The sequence below is a fragment of the Marmota flaviventris genome, chromosome 2 (assembly GCF_047511675.1).
Source record: "Marmota flaviventris isolate mMarFla1 chromosome 2, mMarFla1.hap1, whole genome shotgun sequence".
NCBI classification, from domain to species: Eukaryota; Metazoa; Chordata; class Mammalia; order Rodentia; family Sciuridae; genus Marmota; species Marmota flaviventris.
The window spans coordinates 190907343-190928022 of NC_092499.1; the positions used below are offsets into that span (position 1 = coordinate 190907343).

Sequence of the window (20680 nt, forward strand, 5' to 3'; positions counted from 1 at the left end):
CAGTTGCTGGACCAAAGAGCAACTGCTCCCTGGGGAGAAGACACGCATCCCTCTCCAGCCGCCAGAGCCAATGGCTGGCCAGCTTCCTATGTGCAAATCACTTCGAAACCCTTGTCCTCGGTCACCCATAATGCAGGCACCCTGCAACACCCCATCCCAGCAATTACAGCTGCCACCCCGACTGGCATGGGGGCTATGGAGGGAGGGGACGCTGACAGGAGGTGCTGCACCACCTGGCCACTGCCCTGTCCCTCTGTGGATGTCCTGGGCTCAGGGGCCAGGCTCAGAACTCTGCTCTGGTACTCTGCCCCACACTTGCCAGGTGCCAGGTCCTGGACCCTGCTGACTCTGTGGAATGAGAGGACTTTGGAGCAGGAGGCGGTAAGGATTAAAATCAGTGCTGTTTATCAGTGCCGGGTTAGGGTCCACCAGCCCAGACCTGAAATGTCAAGATAAGATAGGAGGAACCTCCCTCGGGAATCTCCAGTTCCCGAGGAATTTGATTTCTTGTGTCAGGCAGATGAGGCTGTGGAGGAGGGCCGAGGTCACTACCAAGGGCAGCATGAGGGAGTCTTGTGGTCAACTGCTCTACCCTGGAGCGTTGGTTCTGTGAGAGAATCATGCTCCCCGTTACACACACGATTATGGGCAGACCTGGGGACCACCTAAACAAACCCTATGCCTTGTACTGATGTCAGCTTCCTGGTTTTGATGTTGTACCGTAAGATGTGCCCTTGCTGTGGTATAAGACATGTCATTGGGGAAACTTGGTCAAGGTCCCATGGGAGCGCCCTGCACACTTTTAAAATTTGCAATATTCTGTCAATCTATAACTATTTTCAAAACAAAATAATAAAAGCAAAATCCTCATAGTAGGCACCATCCAAGCTCCCAGTTCTGATTAATTCCACGGGTGCATCATTTCCCCCTCCCGTGATGTGGTCCTGCCCTGTGGTGACTCACACAGATGCAGAGCCCAGCCCCTCTGTGAGGCTGGTACCCACATGCACGCGCACACACACACACACACACACACACCATCCCTCGCCCGCAGGGAGCTTAAAGATGCACACAGTTCGTCCTTGGTGAGGGGCATCATTCTGGCACCAATGGGTGGGCAGGAGCGTTTGGGGACTCTCTTCCCCTGTCCTCCCTGCCCTCTCCTTCCATGTCCCTCTCCTTCAAGAACAAACACACAAAAAGCAAAGTAAAAGCCAAACAAGACGAGCTGTTCTCTCAAAGGAGAGTAGCAAGCGGCCCTCTTGTGTCCCCTCCTATGCACCAGGAGCTTATCAAGGTGACTCAGGACTGTTCTGCTGCCTGGCACAGCACAGAGCACCCCCTCCACCCCCCCGCCCAGCTGCACCACCAGCGTCTTCTCTCTGAGAGGCTGGCTCACAGCCGCCCTCCAGGAACATGGGTCCAGTGGCCTCTCCAGCCCCCGCCCAGCTGGACCTGGCTTCCCGGGTGCTATTGACCTCCTATCTTTTCTTCACTCCTTCCTTTCAAAAAATCTGGTCGCCCCCTCCCAAGAGCTGCACCCTGGGACAGCCCGAGGATGACAAGAAACCATTTGTGCACAAGAGGCAAATTCTCCGGCAAGTGTCCCACAGCACCGAAGCCAAGGGCCGTCCTCCGTCTGCTTATCTGCCCACACGATTCCCGCCACCCCAGCCGGCTCTTCCTTGCCTCCTTTTTGCCAAGTGATGGTTCTGAGTTTCTACTCTGCAGACAGTATGATTCGGAACATGAATCAGTTAAAGTTCAGGGGTACTTTTAACGAGCGAGATAAACCAGGAAGATAGTTTCACCTCCAGGTTGGGGACTTACTCTGTTGTTTTATTACAGGATGGAATCAGGAGATACTATATACTATTAGTAGCACATTACCATCTCTCTCCCTGCTTCTCTGGTCACCTTCCCTTCTGATGTGGACCTCGGACCCTCCCGTCTCCCTCTTATAAGGTCCTTCTATGGCACTGGGCACCCCCTGGGTAATCCAGGATAATCCTCCCATTTTGAGAACTTTTTTTTATTGGGGGGGTACATAATTTCTGTGTACAATTTAAAAAAGTTAAGTGAAGCAGAAAAAGTAGCTCTGCACATCAACCCTTTAGTACCCACCACCCAAATTAACTAACTGTCACTCATGGCTTAGAGAACATCTTTCCAGATCTTTCCTTGAGATGCTAGTTTTCAGACTCCATTTAAATAGACTAAATGTAACAAAGCTCTTATTTGTCTATTTACCACCTGCTTCTCCATATGGAAGCAAGACAGAGTGGAGGCTATAATAATTAGGTACTGGAGAATTTCAAACCCCACTGGGCTTACTTAGTGGTCAGCCCCCCACCCTGGGCTCTGCCTCTTCAGCCACTGACTTCCCAGTTTTAAGAATCCCATTTAGTATCTCATTTGTCCTCAAACTCCTCAGCCTGTGGCCAAATTCAAGAGTAACGCTGAACCACCATTAAATCAGAGTACCTTCTCTGTGTTCACACCAAAGTTCAAAGTAGAATGATTGGTGTCAAAACAATGTTTTCTCAACAGGCTGCTCAACACCTTCCGAAACAGATGCCCGCATAGCAACCTAGCGCTTGAAATGAGGGTGACCCCAGGATCATCCTGGGCAAAATCAAGCTAAGCTGTTTGCAAATTATCTTCACAACCCTTGGATAAGCCAGGCTTAGCTCGTGAGGATGGATTCAACAGCGGTGTTAGACCAATTGCTGGTTCATCTTCAGAGTAATGATAAATAAACACAGAAACAACCAGCCATGCAGAAGAAAAGCCTGGCATCGAATCTCTAATCCCATTGCCCAATAATGAAGCAATCAACTCTCCAGCTCTTTCTGTTTAGAACTGAAGGTGAGGGTGGCCCACAGCCGAGGCGGCACGGGGGAAGCTGGGTAGGGAGAGCCTCCTGGCCTGCTAGGGGTCACCTTCTCTCACCCTAATCTCTGCCATATTCCATCTTGGGAAATCACACACAGCATTCAGGCTGGGAGTCTCGGGTGCTGGCCTGCATTTCAGAAGAGCCTTCTGAGCACCCCAATGGCCCACAGTGTAGACCTCAGAGTGATCATGAGTATGAATTGCAGGAGTGAGCTACTGTGAGGGGACACAAAAGGATCCTCAAAACTAAGAGGACGGTGACATCACTGAATTGTCTGGGTAAATGCCACATAGGGCAACGAGAGCAAATCCCCTGGGACACTTCCTTGGGGACAAAGCCAGAGGTACCCTGCACACATGCCAGAGAGGCACAGAGAGTGACCACTGGGCTCCAACACTCAGCTGCCCCACAGATAGCTGGGGAGGACGCTGTCCCAGGAAGCGTCCAGGCCCTCTAGATACTGTCAGCACGAGGAGGAAGGTCCCTGCCAGGACAGAGCTTTCCCATCCCCCCCACCACACTGCACAGACGGGAAACTCGTATAACTCTGTACTCATGTGTAAATACATTTTACGCCTCTCAACTCTATTATAGTTACATGTTAAAGTGTAAATACACAATATGCGGATATTAAATAAAATATTTTATGCATTATTCCCCCCGGGGCAGTAGAGAAGAAACATGAAGAGATTACACGTGGAAGAGGCGGGAGCTCCGGCCTCCAGCTCCTGCCTCCCAAGCGAGAGTCCTAACCCCCGCGGGCTGTTCTGGCGAGCTCCTGCAGGTTTCCGAAGGCCCTGCTTCCCCTGCCTTTCATTATCCTACTCCTTACTCATCTGGGAACCTTAAAGACTTAAGTGCTTACCCAGTGCCCCAGAAAGAGTCTAGGCTCACGTTTAGGGTCAGAAACCATGGAGTGGCAAGCCCCGTGATGCTCACTTTGGAGCCGTGAGCAAACTGAGCCCTTTCAGGACTGTGACAGCCACTGCTACATCCATCGTGGCCCCCCGTGTTTTGTTTCAGTTTTATCCTTATCCTTCACGCACCTCCACTGAAATCACCGAGGACGATCAGGAGATGGGTCAGGATGGAGCAGGGATGGCACTCGGCGGGAGAAGTGATCTGAAGGAACGAGGGGGTAGGCCAAGGAGGGACCAAACCAGGTGGAGGGGCACGGGCGTAGGTCTTCCCTGTTTCCCCTCAACTACATGGACAAGACGCAGGCACCACAGGGCAGAGACCAGAGCTCGGCTGGTAGACACCACTGTGCACTCAGGGTACAACAGAATCCTACCTCATCCTGAGCATCTCCGGCCTGTTAGCAGGAAACCTACCATCTCTTTGTTGAGATGCCTCACCCCCAAACAACCTTGTCCAGGAAGATGGGGAGGCCGGGGGGAGTCCAAGTGCAGAGCAGTGCCCGTGTGTCTCCCGGCCCCCGCCTCCTTCCAGGTCTTTCTCTGGCTTCTCCACCCCTGTCCAGCTGTCTCCCCCGCTTCACCCCACACTTTTCCCTTCTGAATCTGACTCAGTTTCCCCTTCCATGTTCCTCCTCCTGGCCTCACGCCCTTCTATTTTAGTACTGGGAATTTAACCCACGGCCTCAGCATGTGAGGCAAAGTGCTCAACCACTGAGTTCTTCTATCTCCTTTAAAAAAAAATAAACTTTTAATCAGTTTTTGAAATTTCAAAACACAAATCTATAATATAAACACTGCAAAGGCTTTCTAGCTGCATGAGTATTACAGCAACAATGCGAAGTTACCCAAAAAAAGGCATGAAATAGGTGGTGACTGCTCAAGCAGAAAAGCTCATTTAAATGATTTAGAAGAAGTTATTATAACACACCATTTTCCGGGTGACCTTCAAATATTTATCTTCTCCATGTGGTACATAGACTGTAATAGAATCCCCAGACACGGTGGCGAGACTAGTGATCCACGAATCACCCGCAGAAGCATTACTGCTGGTACATGAGTTTCTTTTAAAACCGAATTTAGTTCTATCCTTTATACTACTGAAAATGAAGAAAATATTTGCGTACATATTCTGCACAAATAAGAGAGCAACAACAAGGGTAGAGGATGGGCTAGGATATGCAAAAGCACTTGTATGGATATAGAACATTTTCTGGCTGTGGTGGGAGGAGAACCCTTCCCTGGTTGTTGGAAGAGCTGCTTAAACAATGGAAGGCCAAACAAAGCCACTTACTTCCTCCTCAAAGCCATTTCTCATTGCTCAGGGAAGTTTGGAAGCCTCTTCCCCCAACTCTTTTCTCCTTTGAGTTGTTTTTCTCCCCCCCCCCATACAAATACATTCACAATCAGCAAAGAAGAAAATTCCTTTATAATTTTAAAATGTTTTGAATTTGAAATGTTATGAACTACCTAAAATAAAGGAACTGCAACCCCCCTGACCACGCTTTACCCATCTCTTTCTTATTTTTTACCTTGAGATGGGTCTGCTAAGTGGCTCAGGCTGGCCTAGAACTGGAGACCCTCCTTCTCAGCCTCAGGAGTGGCTGGGACTGCTGGGGTTGCAGGTGTGTTTGGAATTACAGGTGTGCATGCAAAAGCCCCACTTAAAGACTACTGTATTGACCCCCTGGTTCCAAACTTGCATTTATTTTGTGTCTAGTTTAAGGATGATCACCCGCACCCCCCCCTTCTTCCCCCCCCCCCCCGAGATCATCAAAATGATTAATTTCCATTAAAAAATTAATTATTAAGGTGAATAACACACAAAGTGCACTCTGTTGTTGTTTCTGGGTTTTTATTGTCTTGTTTTTGAGGTGCTGCAGGACAAAACCAGAACCTCGGGCATGCAAGGCAAGAGCTCCACGCAGAGCCGCCCCCAACCCTGAGGCGCACCATTTGAAGTGCACAGTTCGGTGCCATTTTGATTCTCAACTCGTCCCCAGCACTCCTGTCTCCTCACACTTCCGTTTCCCCCTGGACCTCCCACGTGCTTGAATGAGACAGTTCTGGAATTGCATGAGATCAAAAGAGCCAGAAAGACCTAGAGCTATGCATGCCCCAGTCGTCTTGCTCCCTTGGTTCCCAGCTCCCCACCTCTCCACTGCCCTGTCTCTGTCCCGCTGGCCTCCATATCTGTGCCACCCAGGGTTCCCTTTCCCCTTCCTCTCCCTGACCCCTCACCTCTGCACACCTACGCCTCCCTCTGCGACACCTGTCTGCGCGTCCTCTAGGGGTCCTCCCTCCCCACCCCCAACTTCTCACGGACTTCCCTGTCCCTCCTCCGATGCTGGCAAAGCGGGGCTCTCCTGCTCGCCCCTGGGCGCTTTCCCGCACATTCCTACACCCTGTCCAGCTCCGCTCAGGAAGCCTCCTCCAGGGCTCTCCTCCCGCCACTCCTGCCCTGTCCAGCTGCACTACCCTGTTTCTGTTTCACGAACTCTTAAGGTCCGCCCTCCTCCACTCGGCCCCCTTCCTCACCCCCGTGGCTCTTGGCGCCCCCTTCAGGGCCCCCACCAAGTCCATCATCCACTCCCCCCAGCACTCTCGGCGCCCCCTTTAGGGCTCTCCTCCGCCTCCCTCTTCTCCATCTCTCACCTCTCTCCAGCTCCTCCCTCCATCCCTACTCTCCATCCCACCCGGTCCTACCTGCCCCTACCCTGGTCGCCCCCCTTGCTCCATCCCCCCAGCTCCCCATGCCCCTGACTCCGCCCCCTCTCATAGCCCCTTTGACGCTGGCGCCTGCGCACTGGGCTCACCCTCAAGGCGGCGGCGGCAGCGGCTGCAGCACGCGGTGCACGAGGCCTGGACAGGCGGGCTGGCCCCAGGCCACGCCTCCCGCGGTGAGGGAGGCCAGGGGCAGCACGAGGCAGCCTCTAGCAGCACAGACTGTACCTTAGGGTGGGAAGGGCACGGGCGGAGGGTGCCAGGGAAGCGAGGAGGGGGGCCCCTGGCGCTCGAGACCTGGCCTGTGGGATGGGTCAGGAGTCACCAGGCCGCAGGCTCCCTGCTCCTGAGGGGTTGGGCCAGCGCGGTGCACGTGGAGGCCTGCGGGGTGGAGCGGGCATGTATCCCACCTAGGCCTCACTGGGCAGAACGCACGGCCCCCACCCAGCCCGTGCGGCCCCCCTGCGTTCTAGAACATTGCTGCGGCCAAGGTCCCTCCCATGCAGCCCTCTGGAGCCACGCAGGGTCACTGTGGTCTGACCCTCTTGGGCCAGAGCAGCATCACCCCTGAAGCCCCTAGGCCCAGCCCTTTGTGCCCTTCCAGACCGCTGGCTTCTTTCCCAATCAGGCAGCGGCACCATGGCCGCCACCGAGGTCTCGGGCCCTTCCACGCAGTTTACCAAAATCAAAGAGCCTGATGTGCTGCCGGCCCAAGTCCCAGAGCAGGGTACGCAGGAAGAAACGGTGCGCAGATCTGGGAGCCCGCAGGGCGCCAGCGAGCTGCAGGCCGAGGGGAGCTGCAGGCCCCTGCAAGCCAAGCACCTGGAGGGAGAGCTGTCGCTGGTGCCCGCCCCGAGCGAGAAGCACATCCTGACACTGCAGACCGTGCACTTGGCTTCTGAAGACGTGGAGATGCGGGAGCTGGGCTGGCTGAGTGCACAGCCGGCAGAGGAGGTGCAGGTGGTGGTGCAGGCCGACAGCGGGCTGCCGTCGCTGCTGTGGCTCCGCGAAGAGCCCCAACAGAGTGCGCAGCAGTGCCTGGCCATCAGCGTCCAGGAAGAGCTGTTCCCGCTGCAAGGGGTGGAGGTGATGCAGTTCCACCTGCTGGAGGAGAACGTGTCCGCAACCGGCGAAGAGCGCCAGTTAGCGGCCAGCGGGGCCCAAAGCACAGGATTGACCAAGGTACAATTGTTAAACCGACCCTGTGCACAGAAGAAGAAAATAAAACCGTATCGTAAAACTCGGCTTTGTGCAATATTACCAACGGACAAGCTAATTTGCAGTTTAAGATTAAACACAGTAAAAAATAATTCCCAGGAAAATCGTGGGAGACCTTTGTTTCTTTTTTTATTAGGGTTTTTAAAGTTATGCTAACTCAAATACTATAGGTGCATCGTGTTTAAAAAAAAAAAGTTGTTTCATCGTAAAAACCGTAGCGATAAATTATTGCAGCTGAAGCATTTTGGTTGCACTACATAATCTTTTATTTTTGCTTTTCTTCATATATTCTATGGTTTGTCCAAGGCAGAGATTTTAGTTGGACTGTAATCAATAGTGTTGCCTTTGTTTGAATGCTCCTTTTTTGTTGATCAGCTTGAAAAAGGTGAGGAAGAGGAGCAGCTGGTGGTGGAAAACCGATCAACTGAAAGCACAGAAGAGCAATTCTTTCTTGTGGAAGCAAGGCCAGGAGACGAAGGAAAAGATGAAATTGTTCTGACAATTTCCAATTTAAACGTGGAAGAACAGCAAGATAAACCTGCATCTGGTCAAGCAGATGTCGAAAAAGCCAGCTCTATAAAAAATCAAAGAAAAACAAAGGGTAGGCCTGTCCATCTTGCATAAGAGACTACAAAAACCGGGCTGCTTTTTCTTTGTGGGAAGGCAGTGGTAACTGAAGTTTTAAGTGGCTGACTTTTAGTTGCTTTCAAAACGTCAAGAAATGGGGAGAATTTTAAACTAATGCTCTGTATTGTGAATCAAATTCAGAAGTGTTTTGCATTTTGCACACAAGTTTTAAAAGCACAGTAAAAATGTTCTGCAAAGTATTGTCCCCATAAATAGGAGACTGAGCTCCGGACGCTGCTGTGTAGTTTGCAGCCCCAGTGGAGTCTGAGAAGGGGGCCAAGTAAGACCAGGACAGGGGAGTGAGCCCTTCCCCGATTGAGGAGGAGCAAGAACGACAGGCCCTGGAGCTGAGCAGACTCCTTCAGGAGACTGTGAGGCCAGGGGGAGGGACTAAGAAGCCACAGCGGTGGGGACCACGGGCCTAAGCAGCAGAAAGTGCTCTGTGCTGCCCGTCTGTCCAGCATGTATACATCGCATGTGGGTGTGGACTGCTCTATGTTGGAGAGGTGCTGGGTGGGCCCCAAGAGGCAGATGGGGCCAGCCCTCAAGAGGGACTTTCAAATTCTATAAAAGCCATATTAAACCATTGTATTTCAGTGGCCCCCCAGGGTGAATTGGACCCTCAAAATAATTTGTTTGACTTCTTTCTTAAGCAAACAAAAAAAAAATGCTGCTCATTTATGTCAAGACTCCCCCCCCCCCGCCAGTGCCTCATCATACCAGCTCAGATTTTCAGGGTCCTACCTGGCATCACTCAGCATTGTTCTCTTCCTGACAACAGGTAGCCCAGTGGGAGATGATTCAGTTAAGAAGAGGACTGTCTAGGCACACTGCCACCAATGGTGGCTCTCACATGTGGCCGAGGCTGTTCCATGAGGTTTCTTGCCTTGGGCTTGTGCAGGAGGTCAATTCTGCAGCCTGTAGCTTCGTGGCCCTTTCTCAGGCATGTGCTCAGGAGATGGCCTGCTGAAATCCCCAGTTCTAGGTCGTTTCAGGGTTTTACATATTCACAGTTTTGTGCAACCTTCCCTGCTGTCTGGTTTTGTCTCTCCCAAAAGAAACCTCTGTCCACCAGTCACTTCCTGCCCTCGGCCCCTGGCAACCCCCAGGCCACTTTTTGTCCTCCTGGATTGGCCTGGGTGTGGACATTTCATGCAAGTGGGGTCACTCTCTCGTCACACGTGGCCTTCTGGTCTGTACGCTTTCACCTAGCATCCTGTTGTTGAAACTCACCTACATTGGTGAGCTTTTAATGACTAAACAGTGTTCTGTTGCCGAACACATCGCATTGTGTTCTTCCAGTCCTCCTTTGCTGGACATGGGTTGTTTCTACCTTTTCACTAGTACAAATGGTGCTGCTGTGACCGTTCACACCCAAGGTTTGGTTTGAACACCTGTTTTCAATTTGGAGGTGCACACTTAGGAGTGGAGGTGCTGGGTCATGCAGATGCCCTGTGCTTGGCTTCTTGCGGCCCTTCCACACTTCCACAGCAGCTGCAGCCATCTACATCCTCAGCAGGGTGGTGGGGCTCTAGCCTCTCCTCGGCCCCTCTAACACTTACTTCCCATGTGGCTTTTAAGTTACGGCCATCTTGTGGGTGATTGACATTTCTCTAATGACAGATGACGAGTGCTTCTCACACCCTTGTTGCCCGTGGTGTGTCTTCGGGGATGGATTGCTCATTTCTCAGTGGGCTCCTTCCCATGTTAGTTTTCCAGGGCTGCTGTAGCCAAACACCACAAACTAGGTGGCTCAAAGCAACAGAAATGTCATCTTCCACAGTGCTGGGCTAGGAGTCTGAAATCTAGTTTTTGGGAAACCGTGCTCCCCAGGAAGACTCTGTGGAACCATACGTTCCAGGCCTCTCAGCCTCTAGGGCTGCCAGCAGCCATGGCTGTCCTTGGCTTGTCAGTGCCACATGCCCATCTCTGCCCCCACTGTCCCTGGAGTTGTCCAGGATCCTCCTGTCTCCTTTCCTCTTCTTGGAAGGACACCAGTCATATCGGATCAGGACCTGCCTTCATCCAATAGGATCTCATCTTAACCTGACTCCATTTGCAAAGATACAATTTGCAAATAAGGACAAGCTCACACGCACCTATTTGGGGGCAGGGGGCAGTTACAGTTCAACCCACACACCTTCTATTTCAAGCCCCTTGAGTACTTTGTCAAGAGAAGGGCATTGGGTTCTGTGAGACTGCTGAGATGCCCGTGTGCAGTTGTCTCCTTCATCCTGTAACGTGGGTGCTGTACTGAGTGATCTGTACCTTGAACAGCCCTCTGTTCCTGGGCAGGTCCCACCTGGCCTGGCGCCCCATCCTCGCCATTGCTGACGCGATGTGCTAGTGTTGTATTGGACGTTTAGTTAGAAGGGGGCTTGCTTTGTGGGTTTCTTGGGATGCCTTTGTCTGCTTTCCCATCAGAGTGATGCTGGCCTCTGGGGATAGTTGGGGAGAGAAGTTTGAGGCTGGGTGGGGTCCATGTTCAGATAGTCGCTAGAGTTAATCAGCGCACTGGTCTTGTCCTGGGATGGTCTTTGTGGGAAGCTTGTGACCAAGTCAGTATCTCTGTCTCTCTCTTCTCTCTCTTTCTCCCTCTTTCCTGTGTTTCTTTTTTGGCAGTGCTGGGGATTGAACCCAGGGGTGCTCTACCACTGAACTACATGCCTCCCCGGCCCTTTGTAAAAATGTTTTATTTTGAGAAAGGTTTGGCTGAGTTGCCAGAGCTGGCTTTGAACTTGTAATCCTCCTGCCCCAGGCTCTGGAATCGCTGGGATGGGGGTGTGCCCACTGAGCCTGGCTGGACCCATCGCTTTACTGCTGTATGTCTGTGCAGATTTTCTGTTTCTCCTTGGTCAGTTCTGGTCATTTGTGTGCTCCTCAGAAGTTTCCACTTCGTCTGGGCTATCCCATTTGTCCACAGTGTTCTCATGCTCCTGTGTACTTCTGCAGATTGCTAGTAATGGCCCCACCTTCCTTCTGACTTTAATTTGAGTGTTTCCCCCCCTCCTTGGTTCAGAGTCTAGGTAATGGTTTGTCAGGGTGATTTAAAAAAAACCACCTTTAATTTCAGTTGGTTTTCTCTGTTTTCTGTTTAATGTTTCACCACTCTCTTTATTATTTCTTTCTACTAGCTTTGGGCTTAGATTTATCTTCTTTTTCTTGTTTTTCAAGGTATAAAGTTAGGTTACTGATTTTAAAATTTTCTTTTTTACAGTGTCAGTGTTCACCACTGAAATTCTCCCTCTGAGCCCTGCTTTAGGTCCATCTTGTGAGCCTTGGTCTCTTCCATTTCCCTTTTGTTTAATGTAGAGTATTTTTTGATCTTCCTGTGATTTCTTCTTTGACCCATTGGCCTTAGGAGCGTGTTGCTGAACTTCCACATATTCATGAATTCCCCTTAGCATGGGTTTTGAATTCTATTCCCTTATGGTCTGAGGGCATACTCTGTTAAGATTTCTGCCTTTTAAAGAGTTCATCCAGCCTTGTATTGCGGCCTGCCGTTTGCTCTGCCCAGAGCTGCCTGGGGTGCTCCTGGGAGATGCAGAGCTGCTGCTGTGCAGTGTTGCGTAGCTGTCGGTCATGCCTGCTTGGCTATGGCGCTGCTGAAGTCTTCCGTTTCCTTGCTGATCTGCATCGTCTGTAGTTTAAAGGGTGGTGTCGAGGTCTCCAGCTATCATGAGCTGTTTCTAGTTTCAGCTAAGTGCATGTGGTTTGTAACTGTCCTGTCTTTATGATGGATGACCCTTTAACCTTATGGGATGTCATTTTTGACTGACACCAGTCAGTATTGTCTGATGTCTGTGTCACCACCCCAGTCCTCCTTTGGTGTTTCTGCCCACGCACCTTCCCTTTATTACTGTCAGCCTTGTTGTGCCTTTGAATATAAAACAAGTTTTGTGCAGAAGGCAAGTGGTTGGACCATGTTTTTTGTCCTTTTTTGCAAATATCTGCCTTTTAATTGGATAATTTGATCTACTTACTGATAAGGAAGGAATTTTTTTTCTGTTTCTTCTTCTTTCTTTCTTTCTTTCTTTTTTTTTTTTTTTTTTTTGGTAGTAGGAATTTAACCCAGGGGTGTTTAACCACAAAGCCACACACTCCCAGCCCTTTTTATGTTTTAAATTGAGACAGAGTCTTGCTAAGTTACCTCAGGCCTCGCTAAATTGCTGAGGCTGGCTTTGAACTTGTGATCCTCCTGCCTCAGCCTCCCAAGTCACTAGGATTACAGGCGTGTGCCATTGTACCCAGCTCAATTTTTTTGAACTGTCATATTTTTCCCCTCTGTTCTTCTATGGCTACTTTCCTTCATGTTGAGTAACTATTTTCTACTGTGCCTTTATTTAAATATGTTTTTTGATTCATTTTCATTGGTTTTGCATTTAACATATCAATTATAGCAATCTAATTCAAGTTATTGCCACTTTCCTTTCAACAGTACATTTTTAGAAACATCATTTTTCAGTAATTTTACTTTCCACTCCTCCGTACCGTTATTTTCCCAGAACAACGTTATATATTGTGTGCCCATTAACACAGATACATGACACTGTTTTATGCTGTTCTCTTTTAGACCAACAGGGAGAAAGAGGAGTCACACGTAAGAGGATGGCATTTCTAGTGAGCCTGTGTTGTTGTGGATTCGAGGTATATCCAGTGTCCTTCTGTTCAGCCTGTGGAGTCTCCGGAGCAGTGTTTATAGGACAGTCTGCCCGTTGCAGACTTGCTCAGCTTCTGTCTAGCTGGGAGGGTCTGAATGTCTCCTTCAGTGCTGAAGGATGCTCTTGCCCACTGTGGAATTGCCGGTTTCCCTTTCAGCTCCTGACCACTCGTTCCACTGCCTTCCAGCCTCCATGATTCCAGTGGTGGTCAGCCGCTCATCTTGTCCAGCCTCCGTGTGGTGAGGAGTCTCATCTCAGGTTCTGCTTTCCAGACTGCCTCTGTCTTTCAGTTTGACTCCAGCGTCTTGATGCGGATCTCTCTGAGTTTACCCTGGGTGTGGTTCAGCAGGCTCCTCAGTGTGTAGAGTTTCTCGTCACATTTGGGAAGTTTTCTGCAGTTATTTTTGCAAATAAACTTTTTCCCCTTGCTTCCTGGATGTCTTAGTACAATTGAGGATGTCCCACAGGTCTCTCAGGCTCTGCTTACTTTCTTCATTCCTTTTTATTTCTATTTCCAAACAGTAATCTCACTTGCCCTCTCTTCAGATTCACTGATTCATTCTCCTTTCTGCTTGGAATTGCCATTGGGACCCTTTAGTGTATTTTTCATTTCAGTTTTTGTATTTTTACATTCTAGGATTTCTATTTTTTTTTTTTGAAGTTTAATCTTTTTATTGATATTCTCAATTTGGCGAGATACCATTTCCATGGTTTCTTTCAGCTTTTTACACACCGTTTATTTAGGTCTTTGAACATACTTAAAATCATTGATTCAAAGTCTTTGGTACGTCAGGTGTCTGAACTTCCTCCAGTGCGGTTTCTTTCCAGCTTTTTATCTTATGAATCATCGTATTTCCCTATTTCTGGACATACCTTGTCTTGCTTTGCTGAGAACCACGCATGCTTTCTTAAGGGGGCAACTCTGTAAATCACATTCTTTCCATCCCCAGGGCTGTTGGTTGCTTCTCCTTGTATTTCCTGGGCTGGTAATTTTTCTGAACTTTGTAAAACGTCTATTCTTTGCTTTGTGTGCCTGCTGCAACCCTCTGCTAATGATTGGGCAAGGATTTCCTTCAACACCTGAAACCAAAAAATAAAATGAAATCTGTTTGAGTCTTGCTGAATAACATGTGTGTGCTGGGCCTGGCCATCCCAGTGTTCACCCAGGTGATTGACAGCTCTGCCTCAGCCTTCACTTCCTGCTTCCAAAAACATCAAGGTCAGCCAGGGCTGAGTGCTGAGAGCCTTGTCCAGTCAGGTATAAACCCTGGGCACATGCGTGGCCACCTTTTTTTAAAACAAAATATTTATTTTTTTAGTTGTAGTTGGACGCAAAACCTTTACTTAATTTATTTATTTGTTTTTATGTGGTGCTGAGGAAGGAGCCCAGGGCCTCACACATGTGAGGCAAGTGCTCTACCACTGAGCCACAACCTCAGGCCCGTGCATGGCCTTCTTTATTCCCAGGGACATGTTGGAGCTCTTCAAATCCTGTGTCCCCAAAACACCTCATCCCTCAGCCTGTTCCCCAGAGCTGCTTTTCCCTGCTGCCTGTTGCTCAGGAATGTTTTAAAAAAATGTCCTCCTCCCACACCACCCCAGGTAGCCTCTTTTGCACTGGGTGATTCCAGATTAGGGAGGTAAAGACAAGTCTTTGGGAAGCCACTGGCCAGCTCAAATAAAATAATTGTAATTTTTGTGAATGAGGCTGGCGTTGCTCTCTCTGGTACTGGTATCATGCATTTGGACTGAAATGCCATCAGCGGTTTGTAACTGCAAATGTGAGTCCAGGGGCACTTTTTGCGTCCCTAGCTGCTCCCGCTGGCTCCTAAACTGCTGCCTGCTCTGATGTGTTTCAATAGCCCTGGGGCTGCTAAAGGAAGACTCCGGTGACCATGTGCTTTCTCTTGTCTCCCCACAGCAGCCAAGCGGAACTTCCGGACCTTCCGCTGCAGCGTCTGCGTGTTCACCTCCTCTAGAGTCTCGAGTTTCAATCGTCACATGAAAACCCACACCAGCGAGAAGCCTCACATGTGCCACCTTTGCTTGAAGGCGTTCCGCACCGTCACTCTGCTGCGGAACCACGTCAACACCCACACAGGTGCAGTGGCCCCGGGGGCTGTCCCTGGGGCAGGCCGAGGCTCATGCAGAAGGAGAAGGGGCTTTTCCTACCCTTCTTCACTCTCTGTGGCTTCAGTGCCCTATGGTCACCTGCAGTCCAGACTGCTAAATGGAACATTCCAGAAATAAACAGTTCATAGGTTTCAAGTAACTTTTATCCCAGTGTGTTCTTATAACTCTATTTTATTATTAGTTATAGTTGGTCTCAGCCGTCGTTAGTTCATCTCTAACTTGTGCATTAAACCTTCCATAGCTGTGACCGAGGTGCAGTGTGCGCAGGGCTCCTACCACCTGCCGTCCTGCAGTGTCCTCCCAGGGTCGTGGGCTACGGTCGCGGGTTGTTTTGTACTTCAGTTCTGCTGGTTCCGGTTGTTCTTGCACTAAAGTTAAAAGCACTGAATGTTACCAAGATTTCTCCCACAGACGTCTGTGATATTTATAGCCTAAAGAGCTCCTCCTTAATTTTTGAAGTATTTTGAGTTTGAGTGTAATTTAGAAGTTATGAAATCCTGGGACATTTTGTGGTTGCATCTTGTTAAGGTGTGAACACTGTGATTTTGTAGGAACCAGGCCCTACAAGTGTGGGGACTGCGACATGGCCTTTGTGACCAGCGGGGAGCTCGTCCGGCACAGGCGCTACAGACACACCCACGAGAAGCCCTTCAGCTGCTCCTTGTGCAAATACGCGAGCGTGGAGGTAGGTCCCCTCCCGCCCATTGCCTCTGCCAGCGCCAACCCCGGGGCCACTGGGAGGACCCAGCCCAGGAGAGGTTTTCCTGAAGACGGGGCTTGCTTCAGATTCATGCAGGGAGTACTACGCACCTTGTTTTCTAAACAAAACACAGAGAATTGGATTTCCTTCCCTCTTTGATTACTCATCAGTGAAAATAATACTTGAAGTTATACAAATCACAAATGAAATTACTGTGGTCAAGAAATAATTCTCGGATTTGCTGGAAAGGTCTACCTAATATGTCATTTTCGGTGCTACAAAATTGAAATGTATTTGCTCTAACATAAAACACAGATCCAATCTAAATTTTTTTTTTTTGGCAGTTCTGAGGGATTAAGCCCAGGGCCTTGCACATGCGGGGCCCGTGCTTGCTCCCCCACTGGACTAAGACCCACTCCATCTGAATTTTTGCTAAAGTTTTTGAGCTGACCTCAGTGTCCCTGCCTCAGATGCAAAGCAACGTGCTGGAAGATGTAATCACAGCCTTTTCCACTCTTAATTACAGAGGGAGTGCCCTTTCCAAACCTGTTATTTTCAAGGTCATTCAAGGAGGCAGTTTTATAGAGACCTATAGCAGGTTTAGCAGACGCAACCGCATTTACTTTTCAAAGTCAGTTAAATTTCGGGACCTGCTCTGTTCAGGAGCATGCTGGGTCCTGGCTGGGCCTGGTCAGTTGGAACTGAGCTAAAGGGGACAGCTAGTGTGGAGATCCAATCATGGGGCAAGAGCGTTTCACAAGGGAGGGAACTGATTCCAGGCATTTCTGCCTGCTCTTGCTCTCTCTAAAGACTCGCTGTCATGTGAGTTAAAGGTTGTGACATGGGACGCACACACAGAACGAGGTTTCAAAGCCCAGAGGTGCCGGAGGACCCTGAGCTGGGGATGGAGTCTTGTTGCCCGGTGGGTTCTGGGCATGAGCTTCCAGCTCCAGAGCCTCCATGCTGCCTGGCCACCGGGATGCTGCTGCTCTCTGCTCCTCGGAGCCCTTTCCAGATGGTGCCTGCTGGTCTGCGTTAGGGTGGGGAGGCTCCATCCCTGTGCACACTGGCCGGCCGGGTGTGAGGGATGCACTGTTTTGGAAGGCCTTTGAGGTCCCCTGGCCCTTCCTACCTTGAAAAGTCATTTAGAGACATTGCGCCCAGCCTTCCTCCACCAGTCAGTCCACTTGTCTGACTCAAACCTTCATGCTGTGATTTTTAAAATTCTTTTTGCTTTGCTTTCTAAAACGCTCAGAGGTATCCACTCTTCTCCTGGATAATTAAGCTAAGTCGTTCAGTTTGGTTCGTTTTCCATCCTACACTTCCCCTGTTCTTGAAGGTTCTCCTGGCCTGTGCATACCTTTCACTTGGAAGCAGATGAGTGTAGCCCTAGGTGATGATAAGCAGGATGCTGTGGGCCTTGTGGGTGACCACCTCTGTCTCCTGCAGAACACACAAGGAACACAGCATAAGAACAGTTCTAGAAGGAGGTAAAGCAGGCGACCAGAAATGACCAAATGGGGAGTTTCGTGTTCGCTATTTAACTAATTCATCAAATTCCGATTTATTTTCTTAAAAAGAAATCAGTAACACACATCCCTACACTTGTGCTACTGTGAGCATCAGTGGCCTTGGAAATAAACCCACGTGGCACTGATTGGTGAGGTTCCCAGTGTTCCTTTGTAGAGTGAGCTTGAAAAGCAAAGTGCCTCCAACTGTCTGTCCCCAAAAGTCTCACACCTCGAATGGAAAGTGCCCACAACCAAATGCCAAAGGCAACGGCTGTTTGATACTTTTGGGGACATGGGCTCTGGTGCTAAGGCCTGGTTCCTGAGGTCTGTGCTGTAAGCTGGCTGGCTGAGTTCCCGTTTCTCAGCAGCCTTCCCTTTGCTCCAGGCCAGCAAGCTGAAGCGCCACATCCGCTCGCACACGGGGGAGCGCCCCTTCCAGTGCCGCCTGTGCAGCTACGCCAGCAAGGACTCCTACAAGCTGAAGCGCCACATGCGCACACACTCGGGTGAGGCCCACCCCGTGGCCATGTCCAACTTCTTTAGAACGTGGATTTCTGTGGCCACGGGGCTTTTGATCTGTGTTGAGTGTTGAAGGGGAGGCACAGAAGCGCCCGCTGTGTCCACTGTGGCAAGTCCCCCTAGAATTTGTTCCTGTGGGTTGTTCAGGTGCCTCAAAGTCCACCCCTTAACCCATCCTTCAGCTTTAAGGCCAAACATATAACAGGTGTGCCGGCCCCGCGGTGGACACGCTGTTGAGTTTTCTGAACAACGTGTGTGTTCTTTTATGACCCTGAGGATGATAGCCGTGCGCCCACCTGAGCTGGCCAGTAGCCTCCGGGTCTGGGCCACATGGACACAGCTAGGCCCAGTGGATGCTGTCTGGCTTGATTTAGGGGCTCACACCTGTGAGAAAGGGATTGGTGGGGAAGCTGCAGGCAACAGGCGTCCTTTAGAGGGGTGAGCGGCACTCCAGGGGGTGGTTCCGTTCCTGTCGTAGGTGAGAAGCCCTACGAGTGCCACGTCTGTCATGCCCGGTTCACCCAGAGCGGGACCATGAAGATCCACGTGCTGCAGAAACACAGCGAGAACGTGCCCAAGTACCAGTGTCCCCACTGTGCCACCATCATCGCGCGGAAGAGCGACCTGCGTGAGTGTCTGACCCTCCCTCCCAGCATGGCGCTGGCGGCCCCCTCTGAGCACAGCTGGCAAAGGCAGAACCTGTCTGGAGCCTGCCCAGCATCTTGTCCAGGGACCAGTTTTTTTCCAGAGGTCTTGCGGCGCCATCTGGTGGCAGGTTCCTTAAGTGCAGCCTCGGCAGGTTTCCAAGCTAGGCCTGTCCACACGAGGTGGGCCCCAAACCAGGGTCTCAAGTGATACTTTAGTCCACGTTGACCTGCTCTTAGGGAGGAAGACACTGTGGCTCAGAGACCTAGAGCGGCCTGCCCTAGAGTCCCCTGATCCTGGTGCTAGGGCCGGTAGGCTGTCACTCTAGCTCTGTGGGTGTTCTCTCCCCAAGTTGGGGGCCAGCCGGGCATCAAGGGCACAGAAGGCTCCCTTCAGGGGAAACACTTCACTAGGGCGACTCTGACACAAAGGCCACACTCCTCTGCTGAGCTTCGTGGACACCACAAGACAGGACAGACACTGAGAGAGTGCACACCAGGGACCTGGGTTTTGCGTGCCTGCGGGGAGGGCCACCAGCATTCAGCCTGGGGACTGGGTGGGAGAGGAGACCGAGAGCCTGTCTCCTGGCTCCTTGGCCTCCCTTCCTGTGGCCTTTTTTCTCTTTCCCAAATTCATGACGTGATGACACTCAAAATGCATTGGCAAAGATAAAAATTCCGCAGTTTGCTCTGAGGAATTCTAGAGGTGAGATAAAATGTTTTGAAATAGTTCCCCCAAAATAGTAGAAGTGTTTGACAGATCTTTTGTTTTGCATCTGGAACATTCTGTCGATCTCGACTCACCCCAAATACAGCCCAGTGGGACTTGGTAGGAACCCAGGATCACGAGCCCGTTGCTGAGAGAGGCTAAAAGGCTTTCTGACACAGAAAGTGTGTGGCACAGAAAGTGTGGCAGAGGAGCACAGTTATGTCACATGCCTGTGGGTGACACGTTCCACGTGCCCCAGGAGGCTCCATCCACCATGAGAAACCACTTTGGAGATGTCCGGGTCGGACCTCGCAGGGTGCCCTCTGCCACAGCTGTCTGCTCTGGTTCAGCCTTTCCCACGGTGACAGAAACGCCACCCTGAGACTTAGTCGAGCAGAGATGGCTCTGGAGCGTGGCCAGACAGTGTGTGTGCCCCAGGTCACTCTGGATGTGAGGAAGACAGGGCCTGACTCTCCGCAGGATTGTTGAGTCCGAGTGCAGAGGGGCTGTCTTCATGATGTGCGAGCCTTAGTTATCCTGAGACCGCCCCCCACCATGGGACAGTTCTCAGGAGCTTGGTTAAAGGGACACTCTGGCTCCCGCAGGACCAGCCTCATGAGACCCTAACCCACACTGGAGGGGGTTAGATGAAGGTCCCATAGCTGCTCCTTGACAGCAGCAGCTCTCAGCTGGGAACAGGGCACCCGGGGATGCGGGGCACTATCTGGAGGCATTTGGGCTGTCACAGTGGAGGCAGGGAGGCTGCTGGTGTCTGGCAGGTGGAGGCAGGAGGCTGATGAACACCCTCCAGTGCACAAGACAGTCCACCCGCCCCACCAGGGAAGTCAGAGGTCAGCACCTGACAGGTGACAGTCTGGGGCGGCTGTGTCCGTGACTCTTTCAGGTGTGCACTTGCGCAACCTGCACACCTACAAGGCCACAGAGATGAGGTGCCGCTACTGCTCCGCCGGGTTCCACGAGCGCTATGCCCTCATTCAGCACCAGAAGACCCACAGGAACGAGAAGAGGTTCAGGTGCCAGCACTGCAGCTACGCCTGCAAACAGGTACCGCACTGGTGCCCCTGGGTGGCAGGGAGGTGGCGCCGCGGGGCCCAGGAGGAGGGCGGAGCCGGCTTCTCTCGCTGGGAAACTGCTGAAGGAGCCTGGCACATGCAGAGTGGCCAGAAGCCAGTGTCAAGCAGCAGCCCACGGCCCCTGGGACCTGTCAGGGGCCCACCCCAGCCAAGCCACTGTCATAAGAATGCCAACACGTCCCTTTGAGCTGTGTGGCATTTGCACTAGGTGCCAGGGCCGTGGTGGTGCCTGGCCCAGAGCAGTGACCCCACGGGCCTGTGGGTCACTGTGATAGCCTCGGGGCACCAACAGCAAACACGGGGCCCTCTCACTTAGGCACGTCCTCG

At 51.1% G+C, this 20680-nt stretch overlaps 1 protein-coding gene across 1 annotated transcript in view; it reads left to right on the top strand.

The window, feature by feature from the left end:
- The first annotated feature begins 320 nt into the window (after nucleotides 1-320).
- The window catches only part of Ctcfl (CCCTC-binding factor like), a 29675-nt gene continuing 9315 nt past the window's right edge, over nucleotides 321-20680 (top strand). Inside the window, exons 1-8 of the mRNA XM_071607440.1 lie at nucleotides 321-381; nucleotides 7166-7719; nucleotides 8131-8356; nucleotides 14965-15144; nucleotides 15728-15861; nucleotides 17773-17893; nucleotides 18385-18534; nucleotides 20164-20324. Of these exons, the coding sequence (XP_071463541.1) occupies nucleotides 7177-7719; nucleotides 8131-8356; nucleotides 14965-15144; nucleotides 15728-15861; nucleotides 17773-17893; nucleotides 18385-18534; nucleotides 20164-20324 (1515 nt within the window). The 5' untranslated portion in view covers nucleotides 321-381; nucleotides 7166-7176. The remainder of the gene's footprint in view (nucleotides 382-7165; nucleotides 7720-8130; nucleotides 8357-14964; nucleotides 15145-15727; nucleotides 15862-17772; nucleotides 17894-18384; nucleotides 18535-20163; nucleotides 20325-20680) is intronic.